This window comes from Thunnus albacares, chromosome 18 (assembly GCF_914725855.1).
Source record: "Thunnus albacares chromosome 18, fThuAlb1.1, whole genome shotgun sequence".
In the NCBI taxonomy this organism is placed as follows: domain Eukaryota; kingdom Metazoa; phylum Chordata; class Actinopteri; order Scombriformes; family Scombridae; genus Thunnus; species Thunnus albacares.
The window spans coordinates 6798720-6819183 of record NC_058123.1 but is presented as its reverse complement, the minus strand read 5'-3'; the positions used below and the strand labels follow the sequence as shown (position 1 = coordinate 6819183).

The 20464-nt window shown below is 38.6% G+C and overlaps 1 protein-coding gene across 2 annotated transcripts; it reads right to left on the bottom strand.

Annotated features, from left to right (window-relative positions):
- Window positions 1-5894: 5894 nt before the first annotated feature.
- On the bottom strand, window positions 5895-17146 carry scamp1 (secretory carrier membrane protein 1). 2 transcript variants are annotated; one of them, XM_044334005.1, is made up of 9 exons: window positions 16824-17146; window positions 12358-12435; window positions 11799-11906; window positions 11186-11297; window positions 10030-10158; window positions 7820-7979; window positions 7354-7455; window positions 6473-6590; window positions 5895-6230 (listed from the first exon to the last, which is right to left on the bottom strand). In XM_044334005.1, the coding sequence occupies exons 1-9, from the start codon at window positions 16878-16880 to the stop codon at window positions 6081-6083; spliced, it is 1014 nt and encodes a 337-aa protein (XP_044189940.1). In that variant the 5' UTR covers window positions 16881-17146; the 3' UTR covers window positions 5895-6080. The 2 variants fall into 2 exon arrangements, with proteins under 2 accessions (XP_044189940.1, XP_044189941.1); XM_044334006.1 differs by lacking the exon at window positions 16824-17146 and adding an exon at window positions 13562-13723.
- Between the last annotated feature and the right edge of the window lie 3318 nt (window positions 17147-20464).

The following is a 20464-nucleotide window of genomic DNA, read 5'->3' as shown; positions in this document are numbered from 1 at the left end:
GTGTCTGACGAGAGCTTGAGGCTGAACGCACACAGACGCAACATAACGTCTGGCTTTAAAGCTTTTTAGAAATGATTTGATTTAAACTTTATTCAGTCAGGTGGTCACACACACAAGTACAATCATGACAAGGTCAAACAACCACAATCAACAAAGAATCAGTGAAAACGATTACAAGAATCATAAAAACATCAGATAATAAAGCTTTAAAACCCCCCCGAGAGGAATGAAAGAATCTAGTTGGAGGGCAGTTTGTAGTTTATTTCATTTAAAAGGTGCAGTTCTGCTAAGATTAGTGTTTACATGTGATACCTGAGGTTAAGTAGTGCTGCAGTTACACTATTTAAATGTTAGAAGAGGTGTGAGGAAGCTTTAATAATAGAGTTTTATAGATGAATATCATGAGATGATGATTTCTTCTTGTCTGTGAGGCAGACCGTCAAACTTTGTGCTACAGAGACCAGTGATGATGTAATAGTGATGTCATCATCTTAGAGTTAAAGTCTGGTCTGACGCTTGTATTCAATGTTGTGTCTCATCTTTCTATTGTTGTAAAAATGTCTCTAAAATCTAAAATCAGCTTTCTGTCACTTCTGTATCTGTTATTTGTAGCCTAGATGATCTTGAATAGAGGTCAGCTTGTGTTTATCACAAATTCAATCAGCGTAATTTATTCTTTTAAGGACACACAGGTATATATTTTACAACATTTAAACCACTTAAGTTTCAAAGCCAAACTGTCAGAAGTCGTCCTGAAGTTTATAATTCAGTCTATTATAAGCATGTGTACGAGCTACTTGATGACCTCAATTATACACTTTTCCTCCAGTCAGCCTCATTTCCTGTGATAGTTTTGAACTCACCACGCTTTCACCTTTAGGAAGCACAAGGAATTATAAACATCAGATGACGCTTCATAGCGGCTCAATTGAATCCGCGCAGTGACAGCTGTGAGCGGAGCAGCTGACGACCATGTGGCGGGCCTGGAACGACAGCTAACGGCAGAGTGAAGACTCCCAAAATAATACCAAAGGCATTAAAAGAGAATAGAAGGCCTTGAGCCTGTGAGAGCTGGATTGTTATTCCTCGTCTGTGCCCCCTTCCTGTTGGCCGTGAATTTGGTCCGCTACCAGTTTCCTCTTTTGTGAGAGCGTTACTTTGCTTTAATTCACACAGGTTGGTGTCGGAGCAGAGACCAAAGACTCTGCCTGTCTTTTTTTTTTAAGAATAAAAGTCCAAATTCTCAGATTCCAGCATCTTAAATGTGGATAATTTCTGGTTTCTTTATTCCTCTGTGATTGTAATCTGAATATTTTTGGGGTTGTGGACTGTTGGTGAAGATGTAAGAGGATATTTGAGGACGTCACCTCAGGTTTTAGGAAACTGTTTTTCACATTTCATACACCAAACGACTCATTATTCAAGAAAATAATAGTATATATATATATATATAAATAATGATTTCTAATGAAAACAGTTGTTGCAGCCCTGTGTGAGTCTTTAACAGGTCCATTATTTCCTGGTTAATACCAATGATACTGCCAATTCCACAATGGAAAGATTTCCTAATCAACAAATCAAATTACTCTGTTATTAAGGTAAAAGACCTGCCATTGCACTGAAATTGCTTCAACCAGTTACAAATCAACTTGTTTCAAGAATCATTAAACCAGACGGAATATTTTATAATCATAAAAAATGACACTTAATTCTGTTGTAACTTAAACCAAACACGCTAATGGGAACAATGACATCTGCCAGCTGATACAGATCTAAAACAAACTGTTGAATGTACTAAAAGACACTAACAAACAAAACTGATTGAAAACATACAGACATGTTTGCTCTCTGATGAACAATGCTGAACAAAAACACATAACTGCTGCTCCAGACTGTGATCCATGGACGCATCAACGGTTGCATGTTGTCTGTATTTGGTGATGTTCTTTAATGCAACATCGACGACCGTTAAAGTAACTTTAAGTTTGCAGCTTTTTGACTTTTGATGTAAATTTGCAGTCCTCTAAGTGTGATGACTGGTTATTTAACAAAGCCAAGTAAACTACATTTGTAACACATTTGCAGTGAAGCAGAGTGGACTTAATGTAATTTTCTTTGATAACCACTGACCTCATCTGGTTAACAGCTGCTGGTGCAAGCAAACCTAAACATATACTGCCATTACCCCGAGAAAAAACGTCTTAAAACAACAGTCAGGAGCCAAAATGAACATTGAAACATGTTTTTTTTTTGCTGTAATCATTCGTCCTGTTCATACCGACCATTAGAAGATCCCTTCATAATGCATTTATAATGTAAGTGATGACAGCCCCTCTGTGCAAAAATGTATTTAAAAGTTTATCTGAGGCTAATATGAAGCTTCAGCGTCCAAATGAGTCAAATCAAGTAGATATCTTTCAACGTTACAGTCTTTTTAGAGCCAAATTCCCTGTTTTTGTTATAATCCTTCCACCGCAGCTGAACAGGAAAACTGTCCAAGGAAACACAAAGAGTGGAATCTTAAATTAAAAAGACTGTAAATGTGGAAGATATCAACTTTATTTGACTAACTGAGACTGCTGAAGCCTCATATAAGCTTCAAATAAACTTTTCAATGCATTTTTGCTCAGAATGAGGTATTGGATTTTGGCCCCCATCGCTTTCATTTTAAGTACATTTGGATGAGATCCTCTTTCAGTATTCGTTTGGGCCCCTGACTGTTGTTTTAAGACAGATTTGACAAATTGTGAACTTTTCCTTTAACAAACACAAAGCTAAAAAACAACAGCTGCTTTAGAAGAATAGAAAGATTTGTCTTATGTGGATGTTTAACCACACAGAGAAACAGAAACCATGAAACACATACAGAAGAAGAATTTTATTCAGTGTTAATACAATAAATATACAAAACTCAAAACTACTCGACATGCGACTGAAGGTGAAACCAGAGTGCATCTTTATATTACACCGAATTTTAGAGCAAAACAGCCGACCATCTGTAAATCGTACAAAATATACAAACATCCCTTCCATAATTTCATCAAAATTTAACTGTTAAGAGAAGCTTTAAATGAAAATCTCGTTCTCAGTGTTTTCTACCACACACACACACACATCATGTTGATTATAAAGCAGAGCTTAAAGCCACGAATCCATCCACGGTACATCACACAGTTCACGTTGCGTTGCGGTCTAACACCTTTCTCACATTTATCATGTTCTTTTGAAGCAAGTCGAAAAAGAAAAAGCAAAGTTGATTCTTTTTTTTTCTGTAATAATCTCATGTTGTACACAACAATGTACTGGTGCTACTGGTCCAAATTAAGCCAGTATGACTTTTTTTTTTTAAAAAAAAGGAGAAGTTAGCAGAGAGGAGACAGGAAACAAGAGAACTGCATGAAGCCTTAACAGATTTTAAAAAAAATGTCTCCGGTAAATCAGAATGATTGAAAATTAAGACTTAAAAAGGCCAAATTCCCTCTATTTACACTCCTGCTGTGCACAACACACACATACAAAAGGCTTAACCGGCTTAAACCGCGACAGACGACGTGATCGGACACATTCAAAGCTCCAACTGAAGCAACACCAGTCTCCTACAGTATGTAGAAAAAAAAAAAAAGACACATTCAAAGACATTTTTGTGGCCAAAAATGCTTTTTTTTTTTGATGACAATCTTCAGATTTGATGTGTTGGATTGCGGGAGTTCAATGATAGTCAGTCTGCAGGCAAATGATCAGAAAATCAACATTACTGGCCCTTCTGTTTGATTTTTCGGATCTTTTAAGTCATTTTTATTGCGTCATAAATCGATGTACAGCACACATATGTTTCAAACCGAGATGAGGGCCAGCAGGTGTCTAATTTTTGTACAATCTTGTTTAATGTTTAACCTCGTCATGCAAGTGAAGAGTACATCCTGAGTTAAACTGAGGTAAATCTCCGGCACGCAAGAAAAGCCAAGGAGACAAGTTAGACTTTGACTGTATAAACATGCAGCTGTATATACAGAATAGTGGCTCTCGTACGTTAACTGTGTCACTGATTGGGTTTCTTTTATTCTTTTTTTTTTTTTTTTTCCAGGAAATGACACAAAAAAAACAGGCTTCATGTGAAAACTATGCTGAACTCAGCTGGTGCGTGTTATGAATTAAAACATCTAGACTAATGAGCAGGAAGGCGTGAGGCCGATATCATAAATATCCTTCCATTGCAAAAACCAGATTAAAGTGCAACCAAACATTATTTCACAATGGCTATAAAGGTCATTATAGGCAATGGACATCAAGCAAATAAATACTTGAAAGCAAATTCTAAAGTGACAGTCCACCCAAAATCAGAAATAAAAATGTTTTAAGTATCAAACACTGTTTGTAGGCGGGAAACATGGCTGTTAAAAGTCTGTAGCGTGAATTTAGTGGTTAAAATAGATTCCAACTGTGAGAAGTTTCAAAAGAAACAGCATAATCTATTCCTCCTCCGTCCATCTATAAGGTCACTGTGTTGTTTTTCCATTAGTCTGGGTTGGTCCGTTTTATCTGTTTCCTGATTTGCTTTCAGTCATATCGGAGCTGATGAAAACTGAACATTTCCTGCTGTTGCTGCCTCGTATTAAAAGCTTTCCACTGACAAACTAATGGGAGGATTTTATCATGAAGAAATTACAGGGAATTAAATTTGTTTACCGCTCTTTAATAAAAACAGGTCGACACAACGAGATGTGGAGATATCCGGAGCTGTTTGGTCTGCGGATCAGTTATAAATACTGCAGGGGAGGAATAATACGAGTAGAAACAGCCGCAGTGAGACGTTAGATGAAGAGCTGCATGTTCTGTAAAGCAGCAACATCTCCCAGTTCTCATCGAGGTAAACAAACTTCTTTTATCTCGCCAGCACGGCTCGACACCTCAAAAACCAAAAACACTCTCGAAATATGGCTTAAAACACGACCTCTGGCAGAACTTCAAGGAGGGTTGAAACGATTAATAATAATTGCTTCAGCTTCTTAAATGTGAGAATTTGCTTCTTTTGTCTGACTTAAATGATTGTAAACTGACTGTTGTTTGGATAAAAAGAGCAATTTGAATATGTCTGCTTGGGATCTGGGAAATTGTGATTGGAATTTGTCACTATCTCCTGACATTTTATAGAAAAAAAAACTATCAATAAATAAAGATGATAATTGATAATTAGCTGCAGCCCTACAATCTACAGATATGATTTTTGGGTGAAGCGTCACTTTAGGGAAGACGACACATTCTCTAAAACCCAAATTCTGAGGAAAGCAGAAGGTAGAAGGCAAGGCAGTGAACTGGAATGCACAGCATTCATCTTCAGCAATAACAAGTCACTCCACCGGGGGGCAGCAGTGTTACGTTATGGACTCATGGAAAACAGCAAAAATAAATCAGAGAAATGCTACTGAATGACAATTAACAGACAACTACCATAGTGAGTTCTAGACGCCGTCCGTCTGTCCCATAATAAATTAATTTAAAAAAAAAAAAAACAGGAAGTAGTGATTAGATTCAGACACACGGGGCTGCACAGAACTTCTCGATCTGTTTCAGGTGGAAATGCCCGGGTAACTTCAGAAGGTGGGACTTGGTTCGGCTACATGAGCGTCCGTCTACGGAGAGAGACAGACAGACAGACAGACAGGCCTCGAGGCGGCACCGACGTTTATAGAGGCACGCAGACGTTCGTTTAAGTTGGCCAAACACACCAAAAACTCACACAGAGAGAGAGAGAGAAAAAAAAAAAAAGATAATAAAGTCGAGCACGCTGGTTGAGTGGTAGGAGTGCAGCGCGGGTGACGAGTCCCAGAGTCAGTGATGAGAGTGAAAGGATGTCGGCGGGGCAGGACGGAGAGCCGAGGCCTTGTTTGAATGTTCAACCGTTAGATATTGTCAGAAGGTTGAGGGGGGACGGGGGGGGGGGCGGGGACTCTCCGTGTGTTCAAACAGGGCGGCTGGCTCGGTGGAAAGCTGGGTGTCGCGCTGAGAGAGGAAGAGAGGTGGGAGGACGGTAAGGGGTGAAGGTGGGACGGAGAGAGATGAGAGGGCTCCGCGGTGGCAGATCAGATCTGCTCCTTGAAGGTTCCCGTCGCGGCCCTGGTGGCGGCGTTGGCGGCGGCCGTCTGGACCGTCTTGTTGGACATGACGCCTGTAGCGAACTCCTGCTGGGCCTTCTCGAAGCTGGCGCCGGTGGTACGGTACATCGCGTGGACCTGATGGAGTTTCAAAAAAGGGAGAAGAGGGCGTTAGAAAAAGAAGAACATGAAAGAAAAAGAACATATTTCCTAAAAATTCCTGGAAGCCATTGATAGGACAGGAGTAGGGTGGAGTTTTAAGCACCTTAAGGAGAGTACTTTGAAATGAAAGGGTTATAATAACAGCTTTTTGAGCATTTTCCTCCTCCTCGTACATTAACAGAGGCGACTCTTCTACAGTACGTTTGTTGTGTTTTCACCTTTTTGAACATGATGAGGGACATGACAGCCAGTGAGGTAAACAGAGCGGCGATGAGGATCATTATGATGCCCACTGGGATGCTCCGATTCAGGCCAGTCAAAGCAGAGATCCACCCACTGAAAGGAAAAGAAAGTCATTTAAGTCAACATGAAATCATTTTCTCACTCTGAGCAAGTGTTGTGTGTTTATCCAAAGCCTGATATTTATTATTCCTCTGTGCAAAAGCTATTAAAACATGTCAGTGAGTTACACTGTGGCACTGAGTGACATGTTCTTTCTTTACCATGAAAACACACACACACGCGCACACACACACACACACCACCCCTGCTGCTGCTGGAAATAGTCACTAAAGCACCGAATGTGTATTCATCTGTAGCTGAAAATAGTCCCCAACAAATGTACTTTTTCCTCTGTTTGAGTAATGGTTACTAAAAATCACAGTTCCAGGCTGTTTTAAGGAATCATTGAGCCTTTTTTTAAAAATGAAATGAAAGGAACCAATGAGCTCAGGGTTGAGAGTCACAGACAGGGTGGAGAAGTTGGAAAATATCTAGAGACGGACAAACACGTTGTTGGTTTTCATCTTTTCAAGGGATTTGTTGACAAAAAAAATAGAAGAATATTGCCAGATTTCACCAGGATCAACAATATATATTTAATTTAAGGTTCTAGTCAACATTCACTGGGTGCAGATTTGATATAAGTATTAAAAAAAACTTAAATTAATAAGTGAATCCTAACAAACAAACACATCTACATTTAAAACCAGGTTATAATACACGACACTGAACATTTCAAAGAAGGTGGCACTGAAACAACTGAAAATCTGAAACACTAATTGTTTTTTTTTAGTATCTTCTGGCCCCGTTTCCTCACCTGGCGCCCCAACCGGTGATGCCGATACACTGGAGGACGTAGACGCCAAACTGACAGATGTACACGAAGAAGAAGATAAAAAACCTGAACGAACTGTCACTCCTGCAGAGAGAAGAAGAAGAAAACAAAAACAGGATGTGAACAACAACAGTGACCATAAACAGCTGAAATGTTGCGCTTGTACACTTGAAGTTATCATGTTTGTCTTTTTTTAAAAGTTAGCTGGTTCCAACTTGTCAAATGTGAGGATTTTTTAGGTTTTTTTTGTCTTTTTTTGGGTTTTTGACTGTTGGTCGGACAAAACAAGACATCTGCTGATGTCACCTGGGCTGTGTGAATTAATAATGGCCATTTTTCACTATTTTCTGATATTTTATAGACCAAACAACTAATCGATTAATCAAAGAATAATCTGTAATTTAAATCGATGATGAAAATAACCATCAGTTGCAGATGTGTCGTCTACCTGAAAGCTCCATAAAGTGGTCTGTACCAACAGACGAACGAGCAGGGTGTGAAGAGCAAGAACCAGAGGATGGCCAGGCCGAAGTCCACCCCGCGTCCAGCATCCACGCAGAACCAGGCGAGGCAGCCGATCATGTTGGCCAGCAGCGTCCCAGTATGAACTGAGGGGGGAAAAAAGAAAAAAGAAAACAAACCTATAAAGATCTAGATAGAGCTTTTAGTGAAAGTGGGACAGTGTGGTAGCTTTGGCATGTCACCGTTGTGTCAGAGAGCCTGGAAACTGGGCTGTTTAGCTGGCTGCTGCAGCAGCGTCCAGTGTCCTGCTGAGCCGAGGAAACACTTAATATTTTAGCATGTAACACTGTGCGGGACTGAGAACAGGGCACACACACACATTTAATAATTAATCTCTACCATTTTTTTCTTGTGGTCCTGATAGTGCCTGCTTGGTTAAAGGCGTTCTGCTGTACAGTAACACACGGCCTGTTTAACTTCAGAGCTACCAGTTAACACCTCAGTGTGAAATATGACATTCTCCTGCTGGTTGACCTAGCGGAGCTGAGCGGGGGCGGAACGGGAGACATTTGCATGCGCTGATGTGTGATCGAGATCCTTCTCTACTTCAGCTGCAAAAAGATCCAGTTTTCTGTTTATTTTTTCTTTAGCAAATATACTGTGAAATTCTTTGCTTTTATTGATGCTAATCTGTAAGAAACTAAAAGAGAAAGAGGGAGGGAGAGTCCTTTAAAGTCTACGCTGCTCTCTGAAGTCTGTATCTAAACCGACCTCTGAGCGATCATCTGACTGAGGCACTTCATCGGGGCCACATGACTGCACCACGTGCCTTCGTCATGTGGCTTCAGAATTCCACAGGAGGCCATTCATTCATCCACCGGATCACAGATGCAAATGATCGTTTTTAACACTATTAGGACTAATCTGTAAAGTCAGAGGGAGGAGAAGCAGTTGCTCTTATTTAGACGGGGTTGAGGAGGTTTTAGCCTCTTTACACCAACTCTCACTATGTTTTAGAATTTTTTTGAAGATCTTACTGATGACTCTAAAGGCTCTTCGTGGTCTCTTTCTCTCATATATTTCTGACCTCTGACCTTTTATGAGGTTTTTTTTAATCTGTTCCAGAGGCTGAAAACTAGGAGACAGAATGTTTGCAGACTGTTCCCAAGGCTGAGTCTCTGCAAATAACAATTATTTTCATTACACCATGTTGGTTTTATCTGTTGTTTGTTTTAATCTAATGATTTTATGATTCATCCTTTTTTATTTTGCTGCTCTGCTGAAGCACTTTGTAATGTGGGTTTTGAAAAGTTCTCTATAAATAAGATTATAATTATTCATTAGTAATACAAATGTAGTAACTTGTTAAAGAAATAATTATAAAAGCAGGTTTGTACAATAATAAAGATCTTATGTTTAAATCTACACATTCATTACTGTCTGTGTACAGTAATGAATATAATATTAACTGGAACCAGGTCATTTATTGCATTAAATGCAATTAAAGATAAGACTGGGTAATATATTGATGTTATGTCAATATCGTTATATGACACTTGATATCGTCTTAGATATCATAATATGACGTGTTTTCTAAAGGCTGCATCACAGTAAATGATGTAACTTTCTGAACTTATCAGACTGTTGTAGCTGTTTTATTAGTTAATTTTACCCTGTTAGTCATTATATCAAGGTATTTGGTCAAAAATATTGTCATATTTGAGTTTGTGTATATCGTCCAGCCCAAATTTAAGACTTTATCTTTTCATTCTCCTTGTTTCAAATGTGGAGGGTAAATGTCATCATTTTACAGATTCACTCACACATTTCTCAGTAACCACTTATTTCTTTTCTTTTTGATTTCATGACAACATTCACATCCTACAATATGTTTTACTAATATGCAAGTTTTCACATCATAACCCTTTGTGCAATAATTTCAATGTTCACAGAAACCAAATCTGATGTCAGAACAAGATAATCAAGAAATCAGGACATCAGTTACAAAGTCAAAGGGTATAAAGTCGTCTCCTCACTGATATTTGGAGACTGCAAAGCCTTCAGGAGGCTCAGTAGTGATTTATTTCATGACTGTTAGCTTATTCTGGCTACATGTTTTTAACTCTGCACTCACTTGATCTGTGGATTAATTCATTGGCCCCTTCAAATATGAGAAGATAAAAACAAACTACTCACACATCCAGAGGTAGTACATGATCTTAACCGTCTTCTGAAACTCTACAGGAATGTCCACGGTGATGTCGTGGTAGAAACAGGGACCCACTGGGAACTTCTCTGGGAGGGGGGGCCAGTTGTTTTTCCTGCCTGAAAACAGGAACAAGTCAAGTTTTTACAAGAGATGTGAGTTCATGTTGTACCTGCTACTCTTTCAGAAGGATCCCATACAGTATTATTAATAGTCTACACTTAAAAACATCAGTGAGAGGAATGTGGTTACTGACTAGCTGCGTGTCGCTGCAGCACATGAACAGTAAAACACATCCTCTGATTTTCTTCCTGGATTCTGGTCTGCATGTAAATGTAGTCACAGAGAAAGCGCAGCACCTTCAGATGAGACAAACATAGCCCCTGAGAATCGAGGGAGATGCAATGTTTTGATCCTGATGGGGTTTGAAATAGAAAACAGTGGCCAATATACACAAACTCTGTAGTGAATCTATGGGAATTTAAAGAAATAGTCGCCTCTTGTGTCTGTATGTTAAATATGAAGCAAGAGCCAGCAGGCAACTAGCTTTACTTAAAGTTAAACATCTAAATCTGACATGTTACTAGAACTATTGTAACTATTATTTCCAAATCAAATTGTGCAGTGACTTCATAAGAGTCTCTGCTTGATGTCTGGCAGCCTCACACTGACGTCTTAGTTAACAAACAGTTACAGCGAGTGATTCCTCCTTAAAAGTACAACGTGTCATTTTAACATTTATGTTTGTGTACAGATCAAACAAACAAGATACGTGTTAATTTATAACACCGAGAAACGCTGGTGGACTGATTTTTAATCTTTGGCTAGCTGTTTCCTGTTTTCTGCTAAGCTAAGATAATCACCTCCTCGATCTAGTTTCATATTAACCAAAAAGACACAAGTAGTTTCCATCTTTTCCTCTTAACTCTCTGCAAAACTCCCCAAATATAAATAAGCATTTAAAATCCCAAAATATCAAACTATTCCCTCAAACAATTGTGGTTAAAATGATCAAGCCCAGCAGAAAAAGCTGCACTTGACCTGCTGTTGGAAAAATTCGTTTTGAGCCTGTATGGATTTAGAAAGTGTATCATCTTTAGTTGTGACAGCTGTTTGCTGGCTGCTGCTGCTGCTGCTGCTGCTAACCTCCTGAAGCACTGAGGGACTGCATCTCTCTCTCCCGCCGGTCCAGCTCTGCAGCCTTCCTCTCCAGCTCCTCCTGTCTCCTCAACAGCTCAGCAGCTGCTCTCGACTGCTCCTGTACACACGCAGAACAGATGTCAACTCTCTGCTACGAATACAGGAGTGTGTGTGTGTGTGTGTGTGTGTGTGTGAGAGACGTGTTTGTCTGCTCACTAAGAATTCTCTATATTTCAGAATAAATGGCAGTTCTTGCACTAGCGGGAGGAGAGACATCACAGCGACATGTTCCCAGGAGCCTTCAAACAAGATATTTCAAGTTATTTCCTGCCTGGATGTCTCTCAGACTCGGTGTCTCCCCTCAGCTAGGAAGCCCAAACACAGGAACCGTCTCCTGGGGGAACAACGTTTCTATCCACAAACTCAGCGTGAAACCAGCAGTCGTGTTAATGCATTTTCTACCTTCAGTACACCATCAGAACCTCATCTTATATACGTGTACATCTTCACTAACAATAACATCAGCATGGTGAAGATGTAAAGACGTGTCTGTTGGACTAGAAAATATAAATCTAATGACAAAGTGGTTTTTTTGGGGGCTGTATGACATCCAACATACCTGTCCTCTAGATTGCGAGTAGGCTGGAGGCTCCTCTGTGGGACTCATGATGGCGGGTTGTGTGTTGGTGGACGGCGCTGCAGTCTTTGCTGCCATAACCGGAGGCGTCTACGGAGGAAACATACATGTATTTATAGTCAAACACTGATATCTTTACAGCTGACAGTGAAGCAGTAAGTCATTTCACAGTGAGAACAAGAGCTAAGCAATAAACCGGGACTGACTTTGAATTATAAAGTTCCTCGTTTTTTTGTGTGATTTGTGCAGTGTAATTACATCTCTGGTGACACATGTGTTAGATTTGATGTCAATGTGTAAGACTAACGAGTGCTGGGATTTATATCTCTTGCACAGGGAATCGTCTTATTTTTCCATCATTTTTAATTAAAAATGTTATATTTCTCACAGTTATGTGAACATCAGAAATAAGAGGAATCACTTTAGAGCTTAAAAAAAAAAAAAATTCCTCTGAGTGCTGTGAATGTTGCCAGTAGATGTTCTGTAAATCTATTTCATGTATGCAGCTCAGCGCTACTGGATGAAATGTAAAAGTACTTACTGGTTTGGCATCTGAGAAGGGATTGTACTCCTCTAACCCTGGAGGAGCCGTCTGTCTTACTTGTGTCACTGATGGATCCTGAAAAAAAAACATAGATTTAAAAGAAGAGGAAAAAAAACAGCTGAATATAGACTGTAGAGGAAAAAGGCTTCACAAAAGAGATGAATAACGTTGGTATGAGAATACCACAATCTTGACATGTCTATCCTTGTATTTTTTTTTTTTTTTTTTTTTTTTAAACCAAGGACACCAGTGGAAATCTCTACGGTAAGATAAAAAATGGCCCAATGTGAGCGTAAAAACCCTCCATTATTCTGCCAGATCAAGGCCAAACAGCACTCTTTATTCAACATGCAACAGGCCTATAATTCAATACTGGCAAAGACGGGATGATTCCAATAATCTTCACGAGAAGCTGTCTATAAATAGCCGTGTCCGTGAGTTTCAGATGGGTGAGGGGTGAATGCTGCTCGCTGCTAAAGACAGAAATAAAAAATAAAAAATTAAAAAAAAGGGAGACTTTGTGTTTTTCTGCTACACTACACACACACACAAAAAAAAAACAACTGCTCAGGCACTTTCTGATCCTTTTAACCACGTTGTTGATTTGCGAGACAAACATATTTAAACAGCCTCGCTCACACAGGCAAGTGAGCGACAGCTGTACTATGTAAACTAGGGCTGCAACTAACCATTATTTTCATTACTGTTTAATCTGTTGATTATTTTCTCAATTAATGGATAAGTTGTTTGGTCTATAAAATGTCAGAAAATGGTGAAAAATGTTTCCCAAAGCCCAACATGACCTCCTCGAATGTCTTGTTTTGTCCACAATCCAAATATAATCAGTTTACTGTCACAGAAGACTAAAGAAACCAGAAAACATTCACATGAGACATTTTTTTTCTTTAAAAAAAATGACTCCAAACGATTAATCGATCATGAAAATACTTGACAATTAATGGACTTATTGTTGCAGCTCTGATGTAAACACACAAAAATAGGATGAAGCCAGAACATTCACTGACATATTTTAAGGATGAGTGGCTAAAAACACTGCAGTGCAGCTATATTTACTTACAGGGTGTATTTGTCTACAACTCCCACTGAGTAACAGGCCACACTCTAAAAAAATACAACGTTTAGTATCTTCTGGCTTTATTTGCATGGAAAATTCCTATTCATGCGGTTAGAATAAGCTTACCATCAGCTGCTAGTTTCATTCAAATTGCTGCTCAAGATTAACATCCAATCTGCGTATCCCTGAAGTGCTATCCTTATCCGGTACTCCGTGTCGTCCTCTAGCAGCGTCTCTCACACTCTTAAATTTCTAGGAGCATCTCTCTTCCTCTGCCACACAAACAGACTGCAACTTGTCACCAGACCGGGGTCATAAATAATTCAGGGTGTGTTGTGTTTAAAGTTTAATATCGCCCTATTGCGCAGCCTAACAAATACATGCATAATCACTGAGTGTTAAGTTCTCAACTTGAAATCTATAGTTCAAATCAAACCGTGCCTGCTTCACCTGTTGCACAAGTGACTTATTTTATGTGTTTCCTGTCACCTAACAACGCACCGACTGGTGAAGTTGGATCTCTTGTGGTCCTGATGTAGCTGAAACTATAACAGGCTCTGTTCTGCATGGGCAGGTGCAGAAAATCTCACAAGTTGATGACACTTTATCCAAGACTTCAACAGTTTGCCTACAGCGCTGCCTTTTAAGGCGAAGCCGCAATATGTAACAGGCTCTGTACAGACTGTGCAACATTTCTCATTTGATTAAGCTAGCGAGACGGTACAATGTGATACCTGTGTTTCCATGCAGGGTTTTTTTTTATTAACTGACACGGGAGCCTGATTTCTCTAATTAGCTTACATCCAGAGAAATAGGCCAAAACAGCATGACTGGGAATGATAAAAATTGAGGAGGAAAGGCGCCTGCGGGGACCCTAGCGCCACATGTCGCCATGACGGCACCATATGTTTTCATGAACTATTGACGATAGCTCAGAGGAGGGAATAAAGCTCCATTTCTCTTCAGGCAAAAAAAAAAAAAAAAAAAAAAAAAGTGTGAGCCATCAAATGACAAAAAAAAAAGGCAGCACAGCAGGAGTTCACCAGTCATGTCACTATGTTAATGGGGCTCCATGAATAATTCACTTTTCATGCGTCTGAACGGTCAAACTGTGCCGTCAGCATCTTTCACCATCACATTCTGATGCAGAGAGAAGGTGGAAACTTTTTTTTTCTTTTTTTTGAACATTTCTGTGATAAATTGAAGCCTCTAAAATGGGAGAAATCATTTATTGTAGCCACGTACTCGTGCACAAGAATATCTGTACCAGACTATATTAACTAATAAAAGACATTTTATGTCACTGAATCAAAGGTAAATGAATTAGTTAAATATCTGTCTATTCATTCATTGATTAAGAATACCATAGATACTGAAAACGGTTTTTGTTTTTGTATAATATCTTTATAAAATGAATATTTTGTCTTGTTTTACTATGACAACAATCTTAATGAATCACACTGAGCTCTAAAGAGCATTACAACAATGTTTGACATGTCACAGACCAAGTTATTTACCTTAAATCTAATCAATATGTTGATCCATAATGAATAATTAAAGCTGCAACTCACTATTATCTCCATTATCGAATCATCTGACATGCACATTACAATTTCCCAAATCCCAAACATACTCAAATTGCTTGTTTTGTCCGACCAACAGTCCAAAACCCAAATATATCATTTGAATTTCATAAAAGACTAACAAACCTATCAAATATTCTACATTTAAGTAGCTGCAACCAGTGATTTTTTTTGCAATATTTGCTTTAAAAACAATTTAAAAGATTCACTTATCAAAATAGTTGCAGATTTACTTCCCGTTGATGAATTATCTACATTTTTTCAGCTTTAATGAAAACACTCATTAGTTGCTGCCCATGTTTAGTGCACCTGAGAGATACAGAGGTGGAGGTGTAGAGTGCAGCAGTCTGTAGGAGGCAGGCGCTGAAGGGGCTGAGGAGCACACGATCAAACGCATGCTTCCTCCATGACAAGAGTCTGTAAACACAAGACTGCCTATAGACGGAGGCCTAAATAAAGCCAACAGCATAACGAAGGCATGACGGTGAAAACATGTGCAACTATACAACCATCAAGTTGTGTTCCGCTTTCATTTACTTCTCTATTTTTGAGAGCCAGTTCTTCAGAGTCATTCAAATTACTGTTTTTATATCCTATTTTCATTTTTTCTATTTAAGAATCATCCCCTAAAAATCCCGAACCTCAGATTGGGTTATTTATTATCATCTCTGGTTTAGAACAGAAAGCCCTGTATGGGGAACCAATCTTATTTCAGGCTTAATTTTTCAAGTGTGTCTTAAAATAACATATGAACAGTGAAAGAGGTTTTCTTCGCTGTAATCATTCCTCCTGTTCATACTGGCTATTAAAAGATCCCCTTAAAATGTGCTTTCAATGGAAGTGATGGAGGCCAAAATCCACAGTGTGTCCACACAGTCATTTTGTGCAGAAACGTATTTAAAAGTTTATCTGAAGCTTATATGAGGCTTCCGCGGTCTGAGTTAGTCATGTCGAGAGGATGTCTGACACATTTACAATCTTTTTAGCAGCAAATTCCCTCTTTATGTTTCCCTGTTGAGCTGCGGTGGAAGTATAGTAACAAAAAGAGAGACGTTGGCACTGAAACGACTGTAATGTTGAAAGATATCTACTTGATTTGACTCCTTCAAATGAACTTTTAAATACATTTTTGCACAGAAGGAGGACTGTGGATTTTGGCCCCCCATTGCTTAACATTGTAAGTGCATTATAAAGGGATCTTCTAATGGTCAGTATGAACAGGAGGAATGATTATAGCAATAAAAACCTTTTTAAATGCTCACTTGGGCACCTTTTGAGATGAAAAATTGCAAACAACGTCCTTTAAAAATCATTTAAATGCTCAATCTATTAAAGCAATTAGTCAGGCAAAGAAATCAAACCTTTGAACAGCAATAAATACAAATAGGTGCCTGTTACAAAGTCTATATGAAGGGAAGGTTGTCAGACAGGTTGAAAGTTAAAACTGAAAAGTGGAAATATCGTATATCTATAACCAACCTTCCCACCCTGCTGCAGTCTGAACTACACCTGCTGTATCATCAGGAAGGCTTACACAAAACATCAAGCTAGCCAACACCTGTCTGTTACCTTTACATGTCCTGTCACTTCACTCAGGCAAAAAATATACCAAGAGAAAGTGTCAAACATTAACTAAAGCCTGCCAACAAGTGAATTAACGTCTTAAGTCAGCTGCTGTTACTGTAGTTTAACTCAAGCAGATTTAACACGGCAGCGTCACACAGTAACGTCCGCCTGGTGATTTATTAATGTGAAATAATGCAGCAGCTAATGCTAATGTGGCTAACGTAGCTAGCTGACGTTACCTGAAACGGGTTGTTTAACTCCGGGTCCGCGAACGGGTTGCTGTCGAAATCTGACATCCTGCTAAAGAGGGTGACTCGATTCGTTTAAATGTGTTTTACACAGCCAAAGTTAGAGCTCAGCGTTACTTCCAAAATAAACCACTTGCTTCTTTTTTTTGCAGCAGACGCAAGAGATGACACGGTCGGAAGTAAAAGTCAAATGTTGACTACTGTGTACACGGAGCTCAGAGATCCTTCTGGAGGAGGGAGATTGGTCACCGGCAACGGGTCAAGGCGATGAAAAATGAGACGTTAAACGGAAGTAAAGTAACGTCACGTCCTAATGTAAAGAAAACTTAAAGATCCCCTCTAGACCTGTTTCAGATGTATATAAAATACTCCACTTTGAATGATAATTTGTGTTTTCCATAAAAAAACAGCTCAATTATCTTGTTAAAATCCTTAAAATTACATCTAATCCTTATCCCTCATTAAAAATTCATCCAATAATCATTAAATATGCAAATTTATACCATGGTCTGGGTGAAAACTATTTTCTGATTGGCCGGCAGGTGTGGGTTAAAACCGTTTATCGCACAAGTAGTTCGGCTCAAGTTTAATCACCGTTCGAAATTCATCCGCTACCCAACCTGTAACCATAGCAACATTAAAGAGCACAGCGGTCAACAGCTTACTCGTTATGAAGTTTTGAAGAATGAGACGCAGCAGAGGAAAAATGAAACGGAGAAGAAAAGAAAGAAGCCAAGCGAAAACTGACAGCTGTAGGGCTTAAAATGATAGAGGAAGAGAAGGATGAGATACATTCAAAAAAAAAAAAAAAAAAAGGTAACAAAATGGGCAGTTACTGAGACACTTTCTCTACCGAAAGACAAAAGAACAAAAAGAACAAACGAACACAGATTACACAGATATATAGTAGGCAAATGACCGTGGTATAAGCGGGATAATCAACTTGTAGGTGTGCGTTAAATGGTTTTAAGGCACAATGTGGAGGTGAAGAACCACCCGACGCCTTACTCCTTGATTATCCCTTACGTATTTCATTGCTTAAGTTTAACTGTTAGACACAAGATGTCTCCTACTTCACTGAAAAGTCCATTCTCAGTGTTTGTGTCCTGGTAGTGTCGCAATACCAGACAATCGGAAATCTACCGAAATCTGGGGATTCCTAAATGGACTGCCGCTAACAAACCTACACCCTGTAGAGATATGGTTGATCTCTCTGGGGAGTCGTTAGAGAAGAAGGGATGAACACTAGACGAAAAACTTCATACTTGAGCTGTAGCTTTATTGAGGCCACGGTTTCGGCACCCAAAAGGACACTTATAACACGGACACGCTCCCATTCAAAAGTAAACTCCAACTTCTTAATGGCGGAAGTGTGACATCACTATACGCCTTATCGGAAATTATGTTGTCCTCCCATTCTCTGACATTCTCTGACTCCCATTCTGACTTGTGAATCTAGTGCACTGGAGTCTTCAAGTTTCCACATCACACCCGTATAAGTTGAATATTGGACCAGGATCTGCTTCCAAACTAGTTGTGATGTCACAAATCATGCTCGTAGGCCCGCCCCTTAAACTTGGATTTTAAATGAGCTCAGAGAAACTCTCCACTTTCAGCAGATGAAAGTGAAAACAAACTCTACACAAACATCATTCTGCACAGTGAAGCTCAAACATGTAACTGCAGGAACCAGAAGAAAAACAGATTTTTGAGTGCAGGGGGACTTTAAGGACAGGTTCATTGAAGACAATGAATAAGTAAATAAAGTAAATAAATAAATAAAAGTGCATAAGTAAGTCCTGAGTGTCGAGGCACTTCTGGGGTTCTTCATATGGCTTCAGGATTGCAGGAGAATTAGAATTTCTGCAAGGAAAGGAAGCAAACTAGGTGGTGATTTAGATAATTTACGCTTGTGGAGATAAAATTTAGCCATCAAAATATAAAAGTTGACAGTAAAAGGAATTGTTCTTGTGTCAGAAAAATATAATAACATGTTGTGTATTTCCAATTTTGACAAATAAAGTTGAGAGAAAAAATAAATAAATATATGAAAGACGGGTTCACAAAGTCTTAAAACAACAGTCAGACGCCCAAATGAGCAGTGAAATACATTTTTCTTGCCACAAGTATCAAGATCACATCACTTCCAGTATGAGAACATATTGACTAATGTGGCATATTGACTAACTGTAGTTACAGTTGAGATGACAGTCACACGTGTCCAATACAGCTATTGCTTTTTTTGGGCCCATAGTGTCTGAACGAGAATCCTTAGTGAAGGAAAATGTGGCTTAATAAACCTTAAAATACATTAGACCAATAGAAGATCCAATGTAAGTGATGGGGGACAAAATCCACAAGCCTCCTTCTGTGCAAAAATGTATTTAAAAGTTTATTTTCTTATGGAAACTTAATTATATTTTCTTGTTGAATGTTTGTTTTGCCCCTAACATTAACAGGCTGTACACTTCAAAGGTGAGAAATGTCAGGTGAGATATCTTATTGAAGTTAACAAGTGAAAGTGTAGTTTTTCATACCTCCATTACTATTATATCATTCATTTATTGTTACTTTTTTCTCTTTATTTGTGAATCAATTGGTCAAAATGAGCCTTGGTGCTGTAAAAGAAAAATATAGTAAAAGACTCCCTCGGATGATAGAGATGTCGGTCTTAATTATGAATCTAATGGAAACTGTTTCGAGCTTGGATGTATTTTTGTTGTTTTTTTTTTTCTTGCTTGTTTGCTTACTTTCTTTCCTTTAAGCACTTAATTCTGTTGTGATATACAATTGTCAAAACAGCCAATAAAAAGCAAAATAAAATTAAAAAAAGTTAATAAGAAGCTAATATGAAGCTTCAAAGTGTCCAAATGAGTCAAATCAAGTAGATATCTTTCAATGTTACAGTCTTTTTAGTGCCAAAGTCCCTTTTTATATTACTATACTATACTACACTGCAGCTCAACAGGGAAACACTGTCTGAGGAAATAAAAAAGAGGCTAAAACTACTGTTATTTTGTGTAAAAAAGACGTTAGATGAGTATGCAGTTTTTGTTCGCTTTCTTCCTCTCTGATAAGAACTGTAGTGCTGTTGTTGACCTTGCAACACACACACACACACACACATATATATATACATATATCGGTCAAAAGATCTGTACCGCATCACAGTGCAAGAAAAGATGAGGAATACATTCTTTCTGGTGGTTACAAAAATGTCTTGCAATGTCTGCAATGTCCACATATTTTGCAATAGTGAATTTATAAGGTAAAAGTCAACCAAATAAAATTTACCTTTGGGACTTTCTTTCTTTCTTTCTTTCTTTCTTTCTTTCTTTCTTTCTTTCTTTCTTTCTTTCTTTCTTTCGTCTACTTCAGAGGAGAACATTGTACCACCACATTTACCTGGCAGATAGATGTTACTGGTTACGTTGCACATTCAGATCTTTCTCACAAAATATAACAAATAAAATATGATGCATTACCATTGATTAAACTATCCAGCATTATATAGGAATTAAAAGCTCCACATAGAACACAAGTTAACACTTTAAAGTAAAAATTTGAATGCAGGACTTTTACTTTTAAAGCATTTTCACTGTGTGGTGTTAATAGTTTTACTTAAAGTTCCC

Excerpts from the sequence above, each read along its gene's own strand:
- scamp1 (XM_044334005.1), bottom strand. The coding sequence starts at position 16,880 with ATGTCAGATTTCGACAGCAACCCGTTCGCGGACCCGGAGTTAAACAAC. Across the intron at positions 7,456-7,819 it reads CCACTTTATGGAGCTTTCAG|GAGTGACAGTTCGTTCAGGT; the intron begins GTAGACGACACA and ends TTCTCTCTGCAG. Across the intron at positions 6,591-7,353 it reads ATCACCGGTTGGGGCGCCAG|TGGGTGGATCTCTGCTTTGA; the intron begins GTGAGGAAACGG and ends TTTTCCTTTCAG.